Raw genomic sequence first — 23,766 nt, 5'->3', positions numbered from 1 at the left:
TGTCTTTGTATGTAGGTATGTCACACGACAGTAGGTGCCCTCAGAAGCAAGAGGCATTGAATCATCTGGAACTGGGGCTTCTGGTCAGCTGTAAGGGCTCCTTTGGGATCTGAAGGTTCTAAGGAAGCGGGCTGCAAGGTTCTCGAATTCCAAATTCAACAGATTTGGAAGGCCCGTAGAACATGCCGGTGGGATTCTCAGGAGCCAGCCTGCATGTCTTTGTAACACCCTATATGTGTCTTTGGTGGGTTCTGGTTATATCTGAAGGTGATACTAGGGAATCTAAGTGAGCTCTCAGGCTGGTTCCTCGTGTACAAAGAGCAGGGTCATGGCTGATGATAACCCTAGGCCACCAGTTGTTCTCCTTTTCCTAATCTGTGTACTCTAATTCCTAGCTCTCTTATTTGTGCTATCTGAGAAACCTCTTTGGCTTTATCCTTTTGTACACACAAGCCAGGTGTCCCAGGACCCTGGAGGTTAAGGGGAGAAGATTCAAGTCAGTCTGGACTACATGGTGAGAGCCTTTCTCAAACAAAGGAACAAATAAGGGAAAGAAGTGTTTAGTGATAGTGGTGTGTGTGTGTGTGTGTGTGTGTGTGTGTGTGTGTGTGTGTGTGTGTGTAGACAACAGCAAGATGGTAAGAGTCTGAGAAAGCAATCTGTTGCAGAAAAATGGCAACGATATTACACAGTTTAAAAGAACTACAATCGCCTATAACTTGGCTAAAGCTCACCATGTGGCCAGTCACCTTAGGGAAGCAGCCATTAGTGACGGACAGTACCTGCTTGCTCCAGAGAGAAGAGAATAACAGGAAAGCTTGGCACATGTCTTCCTTGCTTTTTTCAGTGTCCCTTAGGACAGTCAGAATTCCCTCTCTACCCTTTCCAAGCTCACGGGCAGTGGAACCCGTGCAGTTTGTCTTTGCACTAAAATGATGACAGGACTTAGCATCTGTGCAGTCCAAAGCAGGCTTTGAAAATCACGTGGCATGGGAGACTTATTTTGATTCCAGTGTAAAGAAAGCAAGCAATCTGCCTTATCAAAAACACAAATACTTCCAGGGATAAATTAGATTTTCCCACAGACAAAACAATTGTCTACTTTTTGTTGGCAAAAGTTGTCATGCTAGGATGTGACAGTCTCTGACACACGACTCCTTAAAAATGTTTTAATGTAATGCACATATTTTTTTGGTGTGAAATAGGTATGTGTGGTGCAGGCACATGTAAGGTCAGAGGAGTGTATCGAGTGTGTTCTCCCTTTATTCCTTCAAGACGGTGTCTCTCACTAAACTAAGGTAGCACCCAGTAAGCCTCAACACTCCTTCTGTGACTACCAGGACAGCACTGAGGTTACGAGTTTGGATACCGCCACATCTAGCTACAGATACTAAAGACCCAAACTAAGGTCCTGATGCTTGAACAACAAATGATCTTCCTACCGAGGGACTTCTTTAGCCCTAGAAACATAATTTTTGATTCTCCTCATCACTAGTTAGGAACAGCAAACAAACAGGGGTTTGGCCTGTTTCATAAGGACCCAGTTTCTCAACTCTACCATTTCTTGAGAGAAGAACCTGTAGCCAGTTAAAGTGTTCAGTGTTCTCATTTATGAAGTAAAGGCAATAGGACTTATTAGAGACATTAATATGTCAGGCTTGGTGACTCACACCTGCAATCCCATTACGTGGGAAGAGAGACAGAAAGATTGCTATAAGAGTGTTTAAGACCAGTTTGGGCTACAGGTCTCAAACAACAAAAAATGATACAGAAGCATTAATAGTCAAAGCACTAAGAAGAAGAGTCCTTGAAAAGGTGCCACAAAGCATTTTCATCATTTTTGTTCTACTTATTAATCTACTTATTAATTTTTGGTTCTTAAGGTGGGAGTCACATGTCGCCCTAGCTGGTCTTGAATTTGGTATGTGGCCAAGTTCTTGAATGCCTTGTCCTCGTGCCTTCACCTTCTAGTGCTAGACTTATAGACTTGTATTATTTTTATTGCGCTTCCTACGATCACTACCGTGAGCTGGCTCTGGTGGATTTCTTTGACAACATTCTGTAGCAAACCTCTTTCTGTGTGAGTACTTCTGGGACCCGCTCATTAAAGAAGAGGGAGGTGGAATTTAGATGTCATAATTGGTGTCAGAGTTGAGACAATGGATTCACATACAAACAAGAACGAAAAGCAAAAACCTAAGGATCTGAAAAGTTATAGAACACCACAGATGTGAATATTTGTGTGTGGCTGATTATCTTCAAATTAGAAAAGCTTTCATCCTTCCTCAGTTACTTCTTCTCTGTTCAGATACCAACAAGATACTGAAATATGTGTGAACAGTCAGCACCAGGTAGCACAGTGGTCCTCAACCTTCCTCATGCTGCTACACTTTAATACAGTTCCTCATAATGCGGAGATCCCCAAGCATAAAATTATTTTTGTTGTTACTTCATAACTGTAATTTTGCTACTGTTATGAACTGTAATGTAAATATCTGGTATGCAGGATACCTGATATACAACCCCTGTGATAGGCTCACTTGACCTCCAAAGGAGGCATGGCATGGTTGAGAACCTCTGATCTAGCCTGTCAATAGTGTCACATTTTTGAATTAGTGATAAGTATTACACTCTTTGGCTAGTTTGAAAATTTTAAGCAGGGACTGAGTGATGGTTCAGGGGTGAAGAGTGCTTGAAACTCGTGCAGAGTTTGGTTCCCAGCATCTACTTCAGGCAGGTCACAACTACCTGTAAGTCCAGTTCCAGGAGGATTCAACACCTCTGAGTGTGCCTGCACAAACACATACACAGTTAAAAATAAAACACACCATAGTTTTTAAAGTGTTCATCTCTTACAGAGTGTAGGTATTCAGCTTTACAATGGTCTGCTTTTCTAATTTCTCAGAGAGGCATAATCTTTCCTTTCCTTGTTTTAGACTTATTTATGTATTTATTATATATGAGTACACTGTAGCTGTCTTCAGACACACCAGCAGAGAGCATTAGATCTCATTACAGATGGTTGTGAGTCAACACATGGTTGGTGGGATTTGAACTCAGGACCTCTGGAAGAGCGGTCAGTGCTCTTAACCACTGAGCCATATCTCCAGCCCCCTTTTCTTTTCTATACCTCTGTTCTAAGCATGCTTTCTCCGGCAGTGCTAGCTTCTTTCCTCTTTCTCTAAAGCCACACAGCTAGCTACATCATATCCTGTTTCCACTTCCCAAGTGCTGGGATTGTAAGCATGTACACAAAATGTGTGTGTGTGTGTGTGTGTGTGTGTTTAAGATGCAAAAGCCTGGAAAATGATTGGGCAAGATAATCCACCAGCCGAACTCAAGTCTGGTGCTTGGGCAGAGAACAGGGTGGCTAGGTTATAAGCCCTAGGGAAGAACCTACTATTAATATTATTGTGCTAAACAGACATAGTAGTAAAATACCCAACTAAGTACTCATCTTAATACCCATAGAGCAATGCTGTTCTCAACCCTTTTCAGTGCTTTTACAATATAGACTCACAACTGGTCAATGTGCAGAGAAAGAGAGGTTGGGGAATGCTCAGCTGAAATGGGACATCTGAATCACGCCCCCTACTCCCATGGTTCATGTATTATGGCGGAAGAGAGGGCAGAAAGACCGTAAGAGCCAGAGAAAGAATAACTGTTACAAAAGAGGCTTTTCCAGATGTGACTCAGGAGCTCACAGCCGCTCTGACTGTTCAAGGCCCACACAAGCTCAGGTTACCTAAAATTCAGCAAGGATAGGGAAGGGGCTCACAAAATCCCATCGCCCCCTGAGGAGCTACTGGCAATATGTCGGAGAAGGCTGCTTAGAGAGGGAGAATCAGTTGTCTTCAGTGATGCAGCCCCTGGGAGATTACCCATGGTCCAGCAGATTGTCCTATGCCCATGCAAATACTGACTGTAGTAAGTGGACCCAGATTAAAAAAGAATACTTGAAACCATGAAGTAAAAAAATAAATGAGGGCTGGAGAGATGGCTAAGAGGTTAAGAGCCCTGACTGTTCTTCCAGAGGCCTCGAGTTCAATTCCTACCACCCACATAGTGGCTCACAACCATCTGTCGTGGGATCTGATGCTCTCTTCGGGTGTGTATGAAAAGAGGGACAGTGTACTCACATATATAAAATAAATAAGTAAATAAATAAATACATGGGAAATCTATGGGGAGTTAAGAGAAGTAGAGATGGGTTCAATCAAAACATATGCTTGTATGAAATTCTGGGGGTTTTTTGTTGTTATTTGGTCTTTTGTTGTTATTTTTTTAGTTCTGGGCATGGAAGCAAACTCTTTTAAGATGAGGGGGAAATGTGAGGAGAATTAGGAACAGCTCCTGCTGGGAAAGAAAGAGACTATGTATGTGTGACTTCTGTGGTCCTTATGTAGCCAACTGCAATAATGTGCCTGCCCTGTGCAGCAAGCCAGCCCCACAGCTGGAGGCAACAATGGTCTGAACATTCATCCAAGCTCTTATACTTAGCTCTTTCCAGCTTGGAGCCCACTTCGGCCAATTTGACACTGGAGGATACCCGCCCTCCATTCCGGAGGGAAAAGGGCAAAGAGTTCAGGGTTCACTGGCTTTCCCCAAGAGAACACACTCCAAAAACAGAAAAGAAGAACTAGGTGTGGTAGCTCCCGACCCATGACTCCTGTAGTTGGGAGGCTGAGGCAGAAGGATGGCTATAAGTTCTAGGCCAGAGTAGACCACATAGAGAGTACGGCCCAGGCTCCAAAAAGTGGGAAAGAAGGTGGGCATAGCTCAAGCTGGAAGTGAAACTTCTTTCACATGCTAGTCTTGAGTTTCCCCATTTTTTATCACCTGTTGTTCACTGTGAAGTCATGGAAATGTAGCCAGGGCAGCAGTAAACTGTGGTGGTGTGAAGCCATCACAGGCAGAAAGCCTGGGCATCACTAAATGTCAGGAATCAGACAAGAAGAAGACAGTTGGAAGGGAGGAATCCATTCTGGCAGGAACAGTGAGGATGACCAGAACCCAACACCAGGCACATGGCCACTGCAGTCACCAAAATCTAAGTATCATGTAGCCTTGGTTTGCTGTTGTCAGTTTGAGACTGGGTCCCACAAGCCCTCCTAGGCTGGCCTCAAACTCACTATGAATCCAAGATGACTTTTGACACCTAACTTCTCTGCCTTTAACCCTGGGGGTGCTGGGATTATAGGCATAAGCCACTATGCTGAACCTGAGGGATGGCCCAGTAGTTATAAGTGCTTGTTGTGAACTCCTGGCAACCTGAATTTGAGCTTGGAACTTATGTCAACACGGAAGGAGAGAACCAGCTCCTGACATTTGTCCTTTGACCTTTACATCGGCACACATAACCCCTGCCCTTCCCCGCATACAATAGGATTTTAAATTTTGCTTTAAAATCATTGAAACAAAAAGTGAAATTCAAATCAAATTTAAATGGTTAATATTTGCTCAGACTTTTTTTTTTTTTTTTTTTTTTAAAGACAGGGCCTCGGTAGCCTAGTACTTACTATGCAGGCCAGGCTAAACACAAACTTGTAATTCTCTAGTCCCTGCTTCCCAAATGCTGGGATTGCAGGTGCATACCATCATACTCAAACTTGGATGTGACATCTCAACCTTCTCTAAACGGAAAGTGAATTGTCTTTTACATTTCCCTTTACTAAGGAAGAACTGAGGCAAAAGAGTAAGTCAATCGTCCCTAAGTCGTTGCAGAAGTAACATGTGTCGGAGACAGAAGGAAGAAAAACCTGGGCAGCCTGTCTTACATCCTGTAGCCTTCACAACACACAGCCCTTCTGGTCACATCTTACCAGGCTGCAGGTCAAAAGTGGTGGTGCAGAGAGACCAGGAATACCCATGAATTCCAGCAAGCCCTTGCAGATTGCTAACTAATACAGGAAGCATCTCAGAAGCACCCCATGAAATACTCTTATCTTCCTGGCTACTTCACAGAGAAAGAAGCAGCTCAGACAAGTAAATTAATTTGTTCAAACACTGCTATCCTGGCTACAGATCATATGGTGTGTAGCAACACTCACTGGTGTAGGCACTAACTCCACATAATCCTCATAACAGTCCTACTGGGTAAAACTTACTGTTACTCATCCTTGTCCAAGGCTCTACACTAGCTAAGTCAAGGGCAAGGCTGGGATTCTGTCAGGCTCAAAGCCTTCTTCAAAACAGAGTCGTGGTAACACTTGGCTACATGGTGGAGGAACAGAAAATCAAGCCTGGGTCGAACTCCCAGGTCTGCAGATTTGTGGTGAGAAAGCGTAGGAGCACTTTGGGGAGGCTGGAGAAGGTGCATTACAGGGGCAGTATCTTGAAGGAGAAAGTGATTTGGGGTCATAATGAAGTTTGTAAAAGAAATAAGAAGCAGAAATCTCACCCAAGCGAAGCCTTTTCATATAGTGAAGAACAAAGCACTAAACTATTAAGAAGGTCAGATTAAATCAGAAGAACTTTATGTCACCTTGATTACAAAATACTCTTGATGGAGGAAAACAGGTCTCTAATTCCCTTCAATTTTGGCCACAAACTTGAGATTCAACAAGGAACCGAAATGCATGATTTTTTCCTTCTGTCACACTGGAAGCTAGGTCCTGACTGTCAAACAGCTACTTCCTCAAACCGAGCCTTGCAAAGCCCAGTGCTTTACCAGACCTCCAGGAACCTTTGTAACAATCTCCTTCAAGTCTTCTTGAAACAGCCACCTAGAAACCGAAATAAGCCGGAAAAATCAAGCCAAGAACTAGAGGGAACTAGCACACCTCTTTCAGGTGGGACCTGGGCTCCAGCTCGTGATCCAAATTCTAGCAGAGCCGGATTCATTCTAAGTGGCAATCTGATTTACAACCCCCAATATCGGCAGCTGCGGAAGCACAAGTCTTAGACATATGCCCAAGAAAAGGGAACAGGAAGCAATAGGAATATCATGGGAGCCTTAGGGGTAAGTACTTGCTCCCGGATTTGTAAAATGGGCTTAATTCTAAGGTAAGTGCGCTGCGATGGGCCAACTCCGGGGTCCCAAACGTGGGTACTGAACAAGGTACTTTCACGCCCCCTTGCGGACCCAAGTGACACCTGACGGTGTGCCAATTAAGGGATAGGTAAAGAGCTGGGAAAGGTTCTCGAAGAGAAGCGACCCTTCAAGGGACTCGCAGTAATCCGCCAGGTTTTACATAAAAGTAAATTGAAGATCAAAGAAGGGAAGCATGCTTTGCCAACAAAAAGGAAAGCCGAACCGAAGGCAACCACGGGGAGCTGGCGTCTTTTATCTGGAAGTGCAGGGGCTGGGGGGGGGGGGGTTCCATCCGATATCTCTTCTTTTTGGAGTGAGCAAGGACACCTGACAAGGGGATTGCGCGTACTGAGTGGTGGCAAGTCGGCGGGACGCGTGGCTGCAGCAGTCCAGCTAGGGCGCAGCCTGCACCGCGCGTTCCCGAAATCGTTCCCCGCAGCCTTGCTGAAGCTGTTAGCCTCCCGGCTGCAGTAGCCAGGCACACGCGCGGCGCTAACCAACCATCCCACGCGCCCGCAACTGTCCCTGTGTCCCGCGCGACACGCCTGCCACGAACCAGATCGCGTGTGCGCTCCGGTCCGCGGGGCATAGTGCAATCGATAGCCCACCAACTGAGTGCCTTTCCTTACCGGAGCTGCTCTCCCGTAACTAGGACTTCAGCCATGCGTTCCAGCTCTCTCTGCTGTGCCCCGCCATTCCCGCCGGCGTTACTGTCGCTGCCACCACTGCCGCCGCTGCTGCCCTCCTCCATGCTCCTGACCGCGCGGTTGCCACTCTGCCTTTGCTGTCCTGGAGGCGGGTGCGCCTGGCGTTTGGATCAGTGTGCCCTCACCGAGGCCGCTCCGGCCATCTTTGTTCCGGGCGGTCCCGTGGCTCAGACGCGATTGGCTGGTGAGGGAATCCCTGCGGGTAAGCTGAAGAGGTCGGCGAGTCCAGCCCTAGAACTTTGGCGTGGGGGCGTGGCCTGGGCCCTCTCATGGTCGGGGGCGGGGATAAGGAGCAAAATATAAACATCGGGGCGGAGCGCTGAGCCCGGTGTTTTTGCAGGAGGTTGAGCATTTCTTTCCTCTTTTATATTTCCCTTTTCACCCCTAAACTCATGCTGTGGAATTTTACAGTTTTTCTCTAGTTTTCATACCAGAGGTGTAGAGAACAGAAATGAGAACAGTTTACTGAAAAAAATTAAGCAATTGAGGATATTTGCTGAAGGGCATTTCAGGCTTCCTGACCCCTTTCCCTATAGACCACCCCCTACTACTACTACCTTATGGTGGAGTCAGTAAAGCACTGTCCTGGGGTGCCTAACGACTAAGAACATGGCTTCATTACTACTATTTATTTCCTACCTATATGCTCTTAATCCCTTCTTTACTCTAATTGTAGTTATCACCTGCCCACACCTGCTGCATTAAAGATGTTTTAGATAAATTGTTACCTTCTTATTTTTCCCATATCATAATCAGAGTATTACTTTCCTTTTACATCGGGAAGGAGACCTCCACGAGTGAGGTAACTTCTCTCAGGCAAGCAGGCAGGATTATTCTCAACTTTAGGTTGTGTTTTGAAACAACTGTATCTTGCCAGGCATGGTGACATACCTGTGTTCCCAGAACTCCAGTGGTTGGAGCAGGAGGATCATGAGTTCGAACCAGATGGGGATAAAAAGATACCATGTCTCACAAAACAAACTAAAACCAAAAACAGCTCAACTGACTAAAGGGAGCAATACAATAAGCCTTTAGAAGATCGGGTTAAACGCATTTGAATAGCAGAGCCCGAGCGTTCATTAAAAGTCACCACCATTTCTCTTCATTTTTAGTTTGTAAGCGTCTACGTAGCTTAGTTGAGAGGTTATGTCTTCCACAGTCGTATGAGTTGGTGGAAGTATGTTTGAGTTTCCCTATTGGAAGATACGGAGACTTGTGTCTGTGATAACTGTCACAGTCCTCAGAAAGTTGTCTATATAGTAAGACATATGCTGCTGCGAATGTTACTCAGTGTTCCTGAAGACTGGGGTCTAACCCTGCTTTGGTCACAAAAGTAGAACATTTAGCACTTTGCAAAGGCTCACTCCATGGTAATCCAAACTATTGTTTGGGATAGAATCTTACTGTGTTGCCCAGGCTGGCACAAACTCAAGATCCCCCTGCCTCAGTCAGTCTCCCAAGTGCTGGGATTATAATCTCTGAACACCATGCTCTGTACTATTTTTTCCCCCAAGGTAAACTCACACTATTCGTTTGTCTTACAATCGAGGAAGCCACTTCTAAGGCTCACTGGAGCGTTATGAAAATTGGTTGAAGTTATTTTGTTTGTGCTTTACGTGACACCGTGAACCTTTTTTAATATCGGTTAATTGATCCGCACAGAACCCTCTTAGGTATCAGTGTTTTCAAATACAAATCTGAAAAGTGAAATAGTTTGCCTAAGTTTCATAACTAGACAGTTAAGCAGCTCTTCAGTGCTTATTGGTATAGATTTTCAAGATATGCTCAGCCACATTCCAGAAAGGAAATAACTTCCTCTAACAGGATATCTTAGGCAATTCCTTTGCCAGTAGAAATTATTTAAGCTTAGTAACTTCAATAAGCAGACAATATTTTAAAAGGTGCACTGAGAGAGAGAAAGGTTTTAGGTCAGTATGATCTAAGAGCCCCATTCTGATATAAAAACATCAAGTGACAGGGAGATGAGACTAACAGCTGTCTGGGTTCTGGTTTTTGTTTGGTTTGTCGAGGTAAGGTTTCTTTGTGCAGCCTGGCCATTCTGGAACTCACTCTGGAGACCAGGCTGACATCAAACTCAGAGCTCTGCCTGTCTCTGCCCGCAGAGTGCTGGGATTATAGGTATGCACTACCACACCTAGCCGTTGGTTCTCAGGCTTTAAATCATACACTTATTCAACAGATTATTGAGATGTGAGGCGGGGCATCGGTACGTCATTCAACCATGCAACCTTGGTCCTCGGCTACCATTGGCTAAATTCATAATTTTATGTCAGTCACTAAAGCTCTTTGGATTTCAATTTTCTATTGATAAAATGAAAAGGGATTTTTTTTTTTTTTACTTTCTAGGGATGGTCTGTGACAGTCGTGAAATAATGGTTCAATTAAATAAAGTTTTGAAGATCCACTTTAATAACAAAATTTTGTACATCTGTGACAAAAATAATCACAATTTAAGGCTAAAAAATGTCAAGTTAGGAAAATGCCTGATCTGAAAGGGAAAATAACTTTTAATTTTAGTTTTAGTTTTAGCTTTTTGACACAGAATATCTCATGTAGCCAAAGCTGGTCTTGAACTCCTGATTCCTCTTGCCTCCATGTTCCAAAGGTCACTGGGCCTAGATATTTTTTCTCGAAAGCCTCTCCTATGAGTGTGTGGGTTGTGTGTGTATGTTTGTTATGTGTATATGCATTGATAGTGGTAGTGGTGTTTGTGTGTGTGTGTGTGTGTGTGTGTGTGTGTGTACATTGGTATCGGTAGTGGTGTGTGTTTGTGTGGGTTGTGTGTGTATATGTGTGTTATGTGTATGTGCATTGGTAGTGGTGTATGTGTGTGTGTGTGTGTGTGTGTGTGTGCGCGCGCGCGCGCGCGCATTGGTGTGGGGGTTTGTGTGTGTGTGTCTTTGCGTGAGTGTGAAGATACCGCAGCTAATGAGAGCTGATTTGCTGCTGTTACATATTAAACTTCCAGCTCACATGTGATACAGCAAACACATCATTACACACTGCTTAAGTCTCCCTTCTGACAGAGATGTGGTAGAACTGCCTGCTAAGGACATACAGGCATCAATGGCCACAAATGTCCTGGAACAACTGGTCCTGAAGAAACTGTCCCTTTAACTGATGACAGAAGACAGGAGGGCACTGTTGTGGCAATTAACCCCACAGCAAGGTTTCAGAAGAGTTGAAAATCCTGACAGACTTCCACTTGCAAGCCGGTTATCTTCTCAGAATGTTCTGTTTGTTCTCAGACGGAAAGGTTATATAGCATCAGACTCATTGGTTATTGAGTGGATTGGCTGAAATTTCAAGAATCCTTACAGGTGGCAACTAGAAGTGAAGGCACCATTCCCAGCTCTGCTGACTCACCCCGGGAGTGCCTCCTGGATGCTTTGGTACTTAGAGGCCAAAATCAAAGTCTGGATGGGGACGATCCGGGCAGGTGTTTGTCTGTGCTTCCAGGTGATCAAAGTGTGATGTTTTGATGCAATACAAGACGAGCTACACAAAAAAAGGCATGCTTAACATATACCCAAGTCTTAGAGAGTCAAGAGACAAAAATACTCTGTAAAGTTGCTGTGAGTGTTTCTAAGTGAATCCTCTCAGTAACAAACAGTTTGTCTCCTCCTTTTGTTTAGGTTCCCGGCCACTCCCTAGCCAGCCATATTTTGAGCAGTGCTGGTGCAATGAACTCTTCCTAAAGATTAGTCACAAGGTGAAGAGATGAACTTAATTACTAAAAATGTGAAAGTATAGTGTCAGCCACAAAGCTTACTGACAGGATGGGTGTTAGCTGGGATGGGTACCACATACCAAATTGCAGCATTTGGAAGACGGAAGGAAGGTCAGCGTTTGTGGTGGTTTGAATGCAGTCGGCCCTGGAAGTACCACCATTAGGAGGTGTGGCCTTGCTGGAGTGGGCGTGGCCTTGCTGGAGTGGGCGTGGCCTTGTTGGAGGAAGTGTTTCACTGTGGAGGTGGGCTTTGAGACCTTCCTCCTAGCTGCTTGGAAGACAGTCTGCTCCAGTCTTCCTTTGGATGAAGATGTAGAACTCTCAACTCCTCCAGCACTTTGTCTGCCTGGATGCTGCCATGTTTCCTGCCATGATGATAATGGACCAAACCTCTGAACCTGTAAGCCAGCCCCAATTAAAAGTTGTCCCTTATAAGAGTTACCTTGGTTGTGGTGCACATGAAACTTGCTGGAGTTCGTTCTCTCCTTCCACCATGTTGGTTCCGGGACTGATCTCAGGTTCTTAGCCTTGGCGTCCAGTGCATTTACCTCCCCACCCCCCGAATTTTTATCATCTTATAAAAGAGTTAGGCTGTTTTCAAATATTAATGGATTCCCGATTCTTTAGCCATTATACTTGTTATTGGTTTTGTGAGTAGATGAAGCCAATGGTTTAGAATATATTATCTAATGCAGAGGACCGGGTACAGACCCTTGCAGGCCCTGTGCATGCTGCCTCAGTTTCTCTGACTTCATATGAGCACTCTTTCTGCATTCTCTTCTCCAGGGCTCCCTGAGCTCTGAAGGGAGGAATTTGATGGAGCCATCCCATTTAGGGTCGAGTGTTATTCCTAGCCAAATATTTTTGTTGCTAGAATTGTCGAGAGGAGACTAATCTTTAACAAACTAATTGTAAGGTCTAGGAGTGTATCTCAGTTTCAGAGCACTTGCCTGACATGGCTAAGGACTTGGGTTTTATTCCTGGCCCTGTCAACACACTGACCGAACAAGCTCCTGTGTGAGACCTGAAAACTGTATTTGACAACAAACAAACAAATGGCAAGAGATAAAAACTAATTGTAAAGATAGTGAAGATAAGACATTCATGACTTCATAATTCACACTCACTTTAATATTGTATTGTGATGCTTTTGTCTTTTTGTAAGAAAACGTTACAAAGGAAGCTGATCTCTCCAGTTCCACCCTTCTTAAGGCCCTAGGTCATTTAACATATTGGTATGTGCTGCCATCTACTGATTACTTTTGCAATGACACTGAATACCATAGAGAAATGGCTACTTCCCAGTGGGAATGTTTACAATCTATTACATTTATTAGGGAGTGATACCTGGCTTTTAGTGACCCAGGACTAGGTATGTTATATATCACATTTCCTTAGGACAATAACTCTAAAAGGACTGGATTATACTAATCTCAACTGTCTTTCTTAGGAGATAGGTTTTGAGAAATTTTAACATAATACAGAATGGTCACGAATATGATTATTATATATATTGACAAAGAACTGTATCTTATGTTGTTCCAGTCTTAATAAACAAAGGTTTGCTTTTTGGGGTAAATGATTCTTTTTGCCATTTGCATGTGATGGCTGTAGCATGCACCAAGATTACAGCTATGTTAAAGCGTGTGTGTGCGTGTGTAAGTATGTAAGTTGATGAGACAGATTATTAGGCCTAGTAAACATGTGATGATGAATGTGTATATATGAATGTATATGCGTTTATGCATATTTGCTTGTGTAAAAGCTTTCCTTTCCCGGCTGGAATCATGGAGGCTATACCAGAGAAGAAAAAGAAGGCTGTGGCTGCACCAGGAACCCTTAAGAAAAGGCAACGGAATTTCGCAGAGTTGAAGGTGAGGCGCCTGAGGAAGAAGTTCGCCCTGAAGACACTGCGAAAGGCAAGGAGGAAGCTCATCTACGAGAAGGCAAAGCACTATCACGAGGAGTGCAGGCAGACGGACCGGACTGAGATTCGCATGGCTAGGATGGCGAGGAGAGCTGGGAACGTCTGTGTGCCCGAAGAACCAACATTGGCCTTTGTCATCAGAATCCGAGGCACCAGTGGAGTAAGCCCAAGGGTGCGCAAGGCATTGCAGCTGCTTCTTCGTCTCCGGCAGATCCTCCATGGCACCTTTGTGAAGCTCAGCAAGGCTTCAGTTAACATGCTGAGGACTGTGGAACCGCACATTGCATGGGGGTACCCCAACCTGAAGTCAGTAAATGAGCTCACCTACAAGCGAGGCTCTGGCAAAATCAATAAAAAGCACGTTGCCTTGACAGATAATTCCTTATTGTTCGATCTCTTGGTAAATTTGACATCATCTGCATGGAGGATCTAATTCATGTTATCTATATAGTTGGGAAACGCTTCAAGGAAGCAAATAACTTCCTATGGCCCTTCAAACTGTCTTCCCCACGAGGTGGAATGAAGAAAAAGACAACTCACCTTGTTGAAGGTGGAGATGCTGGCAACAGGGAAGACCAGATAAACAGGCTTATTAGATGGGTGGACTAAGGAGTTGCCCGTGGTATTTTTATAATCTGGTCAGTTAATAAACAGTCACAGCTTGGCAAAAAAAAAAAAAAGCTTTCCTTTTTTGTGAGAATGACTCTTTTCTCCTGGTTTAAAAACTTAATCGCTCCAAATCTCCCTTATACCTGGCCAGTGAGAGGCAAAGCTTCTCTGGGCAATAGAGAAAGGAACTTTAGCAATTAATCCTCCTCTAAATTCGGCCTTGCTATACAGCATATGTTACTTGCCAGAGAATTATTTTTTTTCTTTTCTTTTTTCGGGGGGGCTGGGGACCGAACCCAGGGCCTTGCGTTTGCTAGGCAAACACTCTACCACTGAGCTAAATCCCCAACCCCTTGCCAGAGAATTATTAATGTGGTGATTTGAATATGTGTGGCCCAGGAAGTGGCACTATTAGATGGTGTGGCCTTGTTGGAGTAGGTGTGTCACTCTGGCTATAATAACCTCATCCTAGCTGCCCGGAAGTGAGTATTCTGCTAGCAGCCTTCAGATGAAGATGTAGAACTCCAAGCTCCTCCTGCACCATGCCTGCCTGAATGCAGCCATGCTCCTGACTTGATGATAATGGGCTGAATCTCTGAGCCAGAGTTGTCTTGGTCATGGTATCTATTCAAGTCAGTAAAACCCTAACTAAGACATGTAGTAAGTTTAAAAAGGAGTTAAGAATTAAGTTTTGTAGCACATAACAAGCACAGAGAATTATAAAGTAAGCAACATTTAAGTTTTCTCGCGCTAATCAAGCACAGAGATTTAAAACATAAATAGTAGACCGATAAAGTCCCCAGCACTTAATGAAGCACAGAACAGAAACATAGAGTCAAGTAGTAAAATACAACATAGAGGGTTATAGAGAAAAGAGGCCAGTGGTTTTCAGCCACAGAATAGTCAAGAAAGTTAATACTTTTAGAAGCCATCAACTTGAGCATCAAGCATAGTTAGAGAGTTAAAAGGCCAGAGATCATCAACCTTTTGACCTGTGTGTATGTCCGACATGTGTGCCCTCTTCAGCCCCTTATCCTAAGGCCAGGCCGAGGCACCCAGCAACTAGGGAGGTAGAGGCAGGAGAATAAGTAATCTACAGTCATCGTCCACATAAAGAGTCTAAGGGTATTCTGGGCTCCATGAGATCTTGTCCTAACATTTAAAATTAAACAAATGTAAGAGCAGTCTCATGAGTGTAACATCTGAAAGTAATACTGCCTTTGTTTTAACAGGCACTGTGGCATTGTACTACATGTGGTTTATAATTAACCGATTAAGTTAAATTAATTAAAACAGTCTCATGAGGACTGGGGATATAGCCCAGTGGTGGAATAGCTGCCAACATGTGTGAAATTTTGGGTTTACTCAGAAACAAAACAAAAGGATGAACCAACATGATAGAACATAACCCAAAGGGATGGGCTCAGAATCTGACCGTCTCTGGCCTCCTGATGATTACTTCTCATCTTCTCTCACTTAGAACTGGGAAACCAGAATTATTCTCCTCCCAGGCATGATGGAAACCAAAATCCCTTTTCCCCCAAAGCCAGCCATAAAACCTGGGAACACAGCTCTAACTCTGCCCTATCTGAGTGACAGCTGCCTATAAAGAAATTTTCTGATGTTGAAGAGATGGCTCGGTGATTAAAAACCCTGGCTGCTCTTCCAGAGGGCCTGGGTTCAACTCCCAGCACCTACACGGCAACTCACAACTGTCTGTAACTCCAGTTCCAGATCTGACACACAGACATACATGCAGGCAACACACATAAAATAAGACTCCTTTCTCTAATAATTCTTTAAGATTAAAAAAATAAAAATAAAGACAGACAGACATTCTCTGATCTTACTTGTTCTATTGTAGGCTGCAAAGCCACCATTCGAGCAGGCTGGAGCATGGCTTCATTGGTAAAGTCTTTGCTGTGTAAGCGTGAGGGACCAAGTTTTGGTCCCCAGCACCCAGTTTTTGTGACAGACCCTGTGGGGAAATAAAGTGGAGAGTAATTGAGAAGACAAATGCCGATTTGCTGATCAGAATTTCAGTAACCTTGGAGGTTTAGAACGTTGCAGGTCCAGAACCTGCTACAGTTTATCTTGGGCTATCTTTAGCCCACCCAAGAGCTACTCCTTATGCTCCTCTGTGTTGGGCCTTATTATGGATAAAAGTCTTTTGGAATATATTAACGAAATGCTTAATTTTCCAACCGAAAGGTTAAAAGGCATCAGATAACATCTGGGGCCTATAGCCAAGATTACCATGTTATGCTGTAGTCACTTACTTAATGTGTCTGCCAGAATATTTTAAGAGTCTTGATTTCTTTCTTTCTTTGTTCTGTTATACAAACTTCATAAAATTGCTTCCAAATTGGGATATTGTCTTAGGGTTCCTATGGCTATGATGAAACACCATGGCCAAAAAGCAAGTTAGGGAGGAAAGCGTTTATTTGGCTTACAATTCCATAGTTCTGGTCATCATTGAAGGAAGTCAGGATAAGTAAGAACTCAAACAGGTCAGGAGGCAGGAGCTGATGCAGAAACTACGTAGAGATGTTGCTTACTGGCTTGCTACTCTTGGCTTGCTCATCCTGCTTTCTTATAGAATCCAGGAACACCAGCCCAGAGATGGTACCACCTACCATCCTCTGGGCCCTCCTGCACTAATTGAGAAAATGCCTTATAGCTGACTCTCACTGAGGCATTTCCTCAACTGAGGCTCCTTCCTCTCCGATGACTCCAGCTTGTGACAAGTTGACACAAAACCAGCCAATATAGACATGGAACTTGGGGCGCCTAAATCTGTATTCTGGGTTACAGTCACTCATATTTAGCTCTAGAACGAACTATTTTTTATTGCTTTTGAAGTGATAGCTGTGTTTTTGCACTGACAACAGGCCCCCATGTCATGTAAAATGCTTTTTAAATAAGTACATCACGTTTTCAGTTGTTGACTGACATTTTAGTATAAGAATTTGAGCGGCAGTCCCGATGGTACGGAAAGGCCTCAAACTTTACCTCCTTCCTCCAAGACCGTGGGTTTGTCTTTTATCATCTGTTTATTCTCTAATTCCCAGATTCCTTTGTCACTGTGCTATGTATCATAAGTGGTTTGAGATTGAAGGTTGCATTTCTCAAATTCCTATGTCACATAGATTCAGTAAAAAAGAGACTACATTGGTTACTTTTATATTGCTGTGGTTAAATACTATGACTAAGACTGTAGAAAAAAGGGTATATTGGAGCTTAAATTTCCAGGGTGTTTTAAGAGTCCATGATGGTAGCAAGCGGTAGGTACAACTGCAGGAGTGGAAGCTGAGCGCTCACATCCTGGACCTCAGCTAGGAAGGTGGGAAGGCGAACTAGAAACGGTGGAAATCTTTTAAGTTCTCAAAGCCCATCTCCAGTGAGTGGCACACTTCTCTAACCAGGAGGCACGGTCTAAGCCTCTCCAATCAGCATCAGCAACTGTGGGTGACCTCTCATTTAAACCACCACAGAGGCCTTGGTGAGAAATGAGAATGCCTCCCCACCCCGCCCCACATAGTATATTTGAATACTTGGTCCTGACTTAGTGAAACTGACTGGGAGGTGTGGCTTTGCTGGAGGAGTTGGGCCACTGGGGGTGGGGCTTGAGGTTTCAAAAGTCCATATCATTCCCAGTTAGCATTTTCCCCCTCCCTTCCTCCCTCCGTCCCTCCCTCCTTCCTTCCTTCCCTCCCTCCCTTTTTCTCTACTTCATGGTCATTAACTCAAGACATGAACTCTCAGCTCCAGGGCCATGCCTGCCTGCCTACCATGATGGCCATGAGCTCACCCTCTGAAACTGTAAACAAGCCCCCATAAATTCTTCTATAAACTTGGCCATGCTGTCTCTTCACAACAGTAGAATCAGAGCTAAGTCAGAAGTGACGAAGCGGTTAGAGCCATGCATGATGGGACAAGTCTGCAATCCGTGACTCCCACTATCCTCCCTGCTGTCTTCAACCCATGCTCACCCCATTCTTCTTCCCCCATCTCTTTTTTGTGTTATCGTTGGTGGTGGTGGTTGGCCCAGGCTTTGTGCAGGTAGCTGCTATGGACTCGTTATTTTGATGGTCATGATTATGATGGTCACATCATATTCAGGAGACTCCATCTCATGTGATAATCTGCGTTTTAGACGGAGTGATACGGATGTTTTCTTTATGGCTGAGCAGCAACAGTCATTATTCTCAGTACATGGTGACCTTGGCTTTTCCTTTTACGATGACGGAGAACAACAGTGTTAGGGTTTGCATTGCCGTGACGAGATACCATGTCTAAGACAAAAGACAACATTTAATTGGTGCAGCATCCAGGCAGGCATGGTGCAGGAGGAGCTGAGAATTCTACTTCTTCATCCAAATGATGTTAGGAGAAGACTGGCTTCCAGGCAGCTAGGACAAAGGTCTTAAAGGCCACACCACCTACTAGTGCCATTCCCTGGGCCAAGCTTATTCAAACCATTACAAAGAATGAAGCAGATTCATCTGTGAATGAAGCAATACCACCATCTAGTGGTAAAAGTTTAATAGTTTACAAGCAATATTTTATTTTATTTTTATTTTATATAATTTTGACAAGCAAAATTCCTAATCATGTTTGGCAGAAGATACGGTTAAGCTATTGTATTTCCTAAAAATGAATTAATCTTGTTGCAAACTGGAACTTCCCTGTGTGAAGTCATTTGAGGTCAACACTGGTGGGGCAGATTCCAAGATATTAAGACACTACTTGAGTCGATTTCTCCTGGTGCTTGTAATTCTTGCCACTGACAGTGTTTTTTTTCTCTCTCTGTTCTGGGGATTACTGCCAGAGCCTTTTCATGCTAGGCAATCTTTCCATCATGACAAAACATATCCAAGCCTGTTATTCATTTTTAGAAATTATATTTTATTTGCTGGGAACCTCCCGGCCTGGAGAGGGTAGTGGCAGGGGCACAGAGTAGGACTCTGGTGTGGCTTTAAAGTCTGAGGGTCTCCAGATGTTCTAGCTCTCTAACTGTACTGAAATGCTGATGATAACAACTACTACTTCTTCTTCTTCTTCTTCTTCTTCTTCTTCTTCTTCTTCTTCTTCTTCTTCTTCTTCTTCTTCTTCTTCCTTCTTCTTCTTCTTCTTCTTCTTCTTCTTCTTCTTCTTCTTCTTCTTCTTCTTCTTCTTCTTCTTCTTCTTCCTTCTTCTTCTTCCTCCTCCTCCTCCTCCTTCTTCCTCCTCCTCCTCCTTCCTCCTCCTCCTCCTCCTCCTCCTCCTCCTTCTTCTTCTTCTTCTTCTTCCTCCTCCTCCTTCCTCCTCCTCCTCCTCCTTCTTCTTCTTCTTCTTCTTCTTCCTCCTTCTTCTTTCTTCTTCTTCTTTCTTCTTCTTCTTCTTCTTCTTCTTCTTCTTCTTCTTCTTCTTCTTCTTCTTCTTCTTCCTTCTTCTTCTTCTTCTTCTTCTTCTTCTTCTTCTTCTTCTTCTTTCTTCTTCTTCTTCTTCTTCTTCTTCTTCTTCTTCTTCTTCTTCTTCTTCTTCTTCCTTCTTCTTCTTCTTCTTCTTCTTCTTCTTCTTCTTCTTCTTCCTCCTCCTCCTCCTCCTCCTCCTCCCCCCCCCCCCCTCCTCCTCCTCCTCCTCCTCCTCCTCCTCCTCCTCCTCCTCCTCCTCCTCCTCCTTCTTCTTTCCGGAACTGAGGACCAAATCCAGGGCCTTGTGCTTGCTAGGCAAGCGCTCTACCACTGAGCTAAATCCCCAACCCCCTGATGATAACTTCTAAAACATCCTAAAACCTTTCTTGCTCTTACCGAGGGTAAAAAGCTGCTGGCTCAGATGATTGACACCTGATGTGGCCTTTGCTCCATCTCAGCGGAAACTGCACGATTCTGACTTTCAGCCCGCTAGAGGAAGTCACAGGAAGAAAAAGGGACACTTTGAAAAGCAATTATAACATTTATTTCTAAGTTGTAAACAGTTTCCTATGAAAGCAATCTAAGAAAAAGGGGGAAAGACAGAATGAATGGATAAAAGGGGATAAGGAAAAATTCTTCTGTCTAAGAAGTGTCTGTCCAAAAAAGTTCTCCCCAGTTCAGTTCTGATGCTTCCCTTTGTCCTCAGCACTTATACATCTTTCAGAAGACATGATCATGTGCTAAAAAGTTCACCACAAATTTACTCATAAAATCAAATCACAAATCAAATAAGAAGTTTACAACATAATGTTTGCATGCACATCTATTAGAGTAATTATCTGGCTAAACATCCATCACCTATCACAGCTCCAACGGTTCACTGAAAGTTAAAAAGCAAAACTAAGTTATTAGTGAAGTTTTGTATAGATAAACCCAGTCAATATCTTATCTTCTGTCCTAGCACCTATAACAAATTGTTAGTTCCCTTTTTATGACCTTTGGTTAACTGTTTTACAACCTCTTGGAATGTGCTCTGAGTAGGAGAAAGCCTGGTTACTATCTAAGAGGCAATTAACTGGTGACACTTGGGAGACTGACAGAGTTCTCACTGCAGTTTTGACTATCAGAAAGGAACCTAATAGCAGTCCTACTATAAAAGAGCTTAATAATCACTGGTATAATTTTAGGAATTCTTATAGGATCATCATCAAGGCTTACGAAGTCATCTATTTGTCTGTATAGCATCACTACATAAGACAGTGCATCTTCATAGATCTGCAGAGATCTGCTCCAAAGGGATGGGTTATTACTTAATGATTTTAATAGCAGTAATCTTTCCTAAAATGAATTCCCTTGGGACTTTCCTATAGAGCAAATCCGTCTCAGATTATAATTCAAAGCAGAGCATCTCAAGAAGATCACCTGCTGGTTATTAACTTGTTCTATGATGGCTCCTGACATTTACTAGTATATATTGATTACCGACGATAATGGGTTTCACTATGATATTTTCATGCATGCACATAATGTAGTTTGATTATACTTAACCCTCCTCATTACCTTCTGCGGTGGTTTGAATGAGAAATGTTCTCCACCATCTTGGGCATTCGAACAGTTGATGGCACTGTTTGGGGAGGTTTAAGAGTTGCAGCTTTGCTGGAGGAACTATGTCATTGGGAGTAAGAAGCCTCGCTTACCTGCAGTTTGATCGCTCTGCTTTAAGACATGATCTCTTAGCTTCTTGATCCAGGTGCCTCGCCTCACTGCTATCCTTGCCGTCATAGACTATTAGCCTTCTGGAATCCTCAGGCCAAATAAACTCCTCTGTAAGCTGCTGTGGTCAACCGGTATCATCATTATTATGATGAATAAATATACTGTCTCTGCACCCTTACCCACTCTCACTGACCCCTTCCCCACAATTTCCTAACTAGCCTCTCTTCTATTTCATGCTCCTCTTACTCCTGTGACCCAGTGAGTTTCACTAGCATTTGTAGAAAGAATGTCTTATGTCTGCATGGATGTGGCAGGCTAAGCACCAGGATCCCTTTCTCTCCATTTCCTAACCGTGGGTGCAGTGTGGCCAGGCACTGCTTGCTCTGCCACCATGCCTTCTCCCAAGGAGACAGACTGCATCCCCTTGGAATTTCAAGCCAAAATAAACCCTTCCTGGAGTTGCTTTTGTCAGGGTATTTTTGTTGCAGCAATAAGACACTCAATTTGGTCTCATTAAATTGATTAGTAATGATAAGTAAGAATAAAACCTTAGCTGCCTCTTATTAAGCTTTCCTCACTTCAGAACAAGAGGTTGAAGCTAGGAAAAATAAGTAAATTGCTGAAGGTAACAAAGCTCTGAATACAGGAAGGTTCCCAAGCCTGATTTGTCGACAGGAAAATGTCCCTTTTCTCTCTATATATGTGGTGGTTTGAATAGGAATGGCCCCCATAGACTCCTGTTTGGATCCTTGGTCCATAGAGAGCTGCACTAGTAGGAGGTGTGGCCTACTTGAAGAAACTATGTCTGTCGCTGTGGCTTTGAGTTCTCATACACTCAAGCTACAGCCAGTGTAATACACAGCTCCTTCTGCTGCCTGTAGATCAAGATGTAGAACTCTTGGCTCTTCTAGCACCATGTCTCCCTGCACACTGCCAAACCTCCTGCCATGAAGATAATGAACTGAACCTCTGAAACTGTAAACTGTCCCCGATTAAGTGTTTTCCTTAATAAGAGTTGCCTTGGTCATGATGTCGTTTCATAGCAATAAAACCCCAACTAAGACACTACCCTACCGAATCCTTAACTTTTAAAATTTGATGAGTGTGTGTGTGTGTGTGTGTGTGTGTGTGTGTGTGTGTGCGCGCGCGCGCGCACGTGTTATGGCACGTGTGGTGGTCAGAGGACAACTTTCAGGAGCAGTTTTTCTCCTTCTACTGTAGGTTCTGGGGTTTGAACTCAGGTCATCAGGCTTGGCAGTGAGCTCCTTTAACTTCTGAGCCACCTTACCAGCTTGAATGTGTCCCTTTAAACACACTTTCAATGGCTGGCTGGTTATCTTCCAAATAATATCATTTTATTTAGTATTACTGTGTTTTAAGTGTATGTGAAGGTATGTGTGCATGTGTGCCATGGGGCATGTGTTCAGGTCAGAGGACAACTTTGGGAAGGTGGGTCTCTCCTTCAACTGTATCTTCTGGGGCCTGAAGTCAGTTCATCCTGCTTGCATGGCAAACACTTTTAACCTTGAGCCATCTCAGTGATAACCAGTAATAAATTCTTGACACTTTCCATCATTTTTCTTATGGCATCTGATTTTTGTTGTGTTTTTGTGATGAGGTCATCTAGCCTTGGCTAGCTTGGAGCTCCCTATGTAGACCAGAATGGCCTAGAGATTCCCCAGCCTCTGTCTTATGAGTGCTGGGACTTAACTACCCTGCCTGGTGGTTCAGATGTTTTTGTCTGTTGTTTTTGAGTTTTGAAACAATGTTTCTCTGTGTAGCCTTGACTGTCCTGGAACTCATTCTACAGTCTAGGCTGATCTCGAACTCAAGAGAACCTCCCTTTGCCTCCTGAATGCTGGGATTAAAGGTATGATGCCAGCACTACCTGGCTCATGTCGGTTTTTAACCTGATGGACTGGGATCATCTTGGCCTCCCTTATTTACTTCCTTATATATTTATTTTACAGGAAGGGAGTGGGAAACCACCCTCTCTAAAAACAATTATTCCTCTTACTATTTCAACTTTCAGTTGAAACCAACAGCCAGTCCTCAGCAGTCTTACGGCATCCCTTAGAGAGCTCCCACATCAGTTTCAAGTGCATGGATGCGAGTCTATGAATGAGTTTTCATTTTAAAACAGTTTCAGGTCATTGTAAGCTTTGGCAAAGAAAACATCACACCGTGCGGTGCTGAGTTAGCCAGCCTCTCCCAGGAGTATGCCAGGCAGGCTGTTCCTGAGGATAGAAGTCTCAAGCGCCACTTAGCACAAATGAAGTATTTAACCAACGGGAGGCAAATTACCTCAAATTATCTAAGGTGGTCTCCAAGCCCAAACAAATGAGATGCTGCATCTGTTGCTGCCAGGATCTGGTTTCTGGTCCTGGACTATCTATCTGCACAATTGAGCCACCATAGACCAAGCTGGATTCAGACTTTGCCATCTCAAGGCTGTGCCACCATTGGGCAAGCATCCTGCTCGCTTCTGCATGACGGGATCACTGGGTTGTGGTAACGGCTTAATGAAATTCTGCGCACAAATATCTCATCACAGAACCCACAGCAGCAGGTGAGGAAAGGAGTTTTGGCGGGAAGGAAGGGGGCGGGCTCAGGGTGGAGGAAGGGGT

General features: G+C 43.9%; 1 protein-coding gene and 1 pseudogene across 3 annotated transcripts in view; one reads left to right on the top strand and one right to left on the bottom strand.

Annotated features, from left to right (window-relative positions):
- Nucleotides 1-7,819, bottom strand: part of Deptor (DEP domain containing MTOR-interacting protein) — a 153,243-nt gene extending 145,424 nt beyond the window's left edge. For both annotated transcript variants that reach the window (NM_001427213.1, XM_087557370.1), the window contains 1 exon segment: nucleotides 7,663-7,819. In NM_001427213.1, coding sequence (NP_001414142.1) covers nucleotides 7,663-7,784 — 122 coding nt within the window. In that variant the 5' untranslated portion in view covers nucleotides 7,785-7,819.
- LOC134479905 (large ribosomal subunit protein uL30-like) lies at nucleotides 7,527-14,098 on the top strand (annotated as a pseudogene). The gene is made up of 2 exons (XR_015625517.1): nucleotides 7,527-7,942; nucleotides 10,730-14,098. The product of XR_015625517.1 is annotated as a large ribosomal subunit protein uL30-like (transcript).
- Nucleotides 14,099-23,766: the final 9,668 nt, after the last annotated feature.

This window comes from Rattus norvegicus, chromosome 7, assembly GCF_021556685.1.
Source record: "Rattus norvegicus strain SHRSP/BbbUtx chromosome 7, alternate assembly SHRSP_T2T, whole genome shotgun sequence".
Classification (NCBI taxonomy): Eukaryota; Metazoa; Chordata; class Mammalia; order Rodentia; family Muridae; genus Rattus; species Rattus norvegicus.
This window is presented reverse-complemented; position numbering and strand designations above follow the sequence as displayed.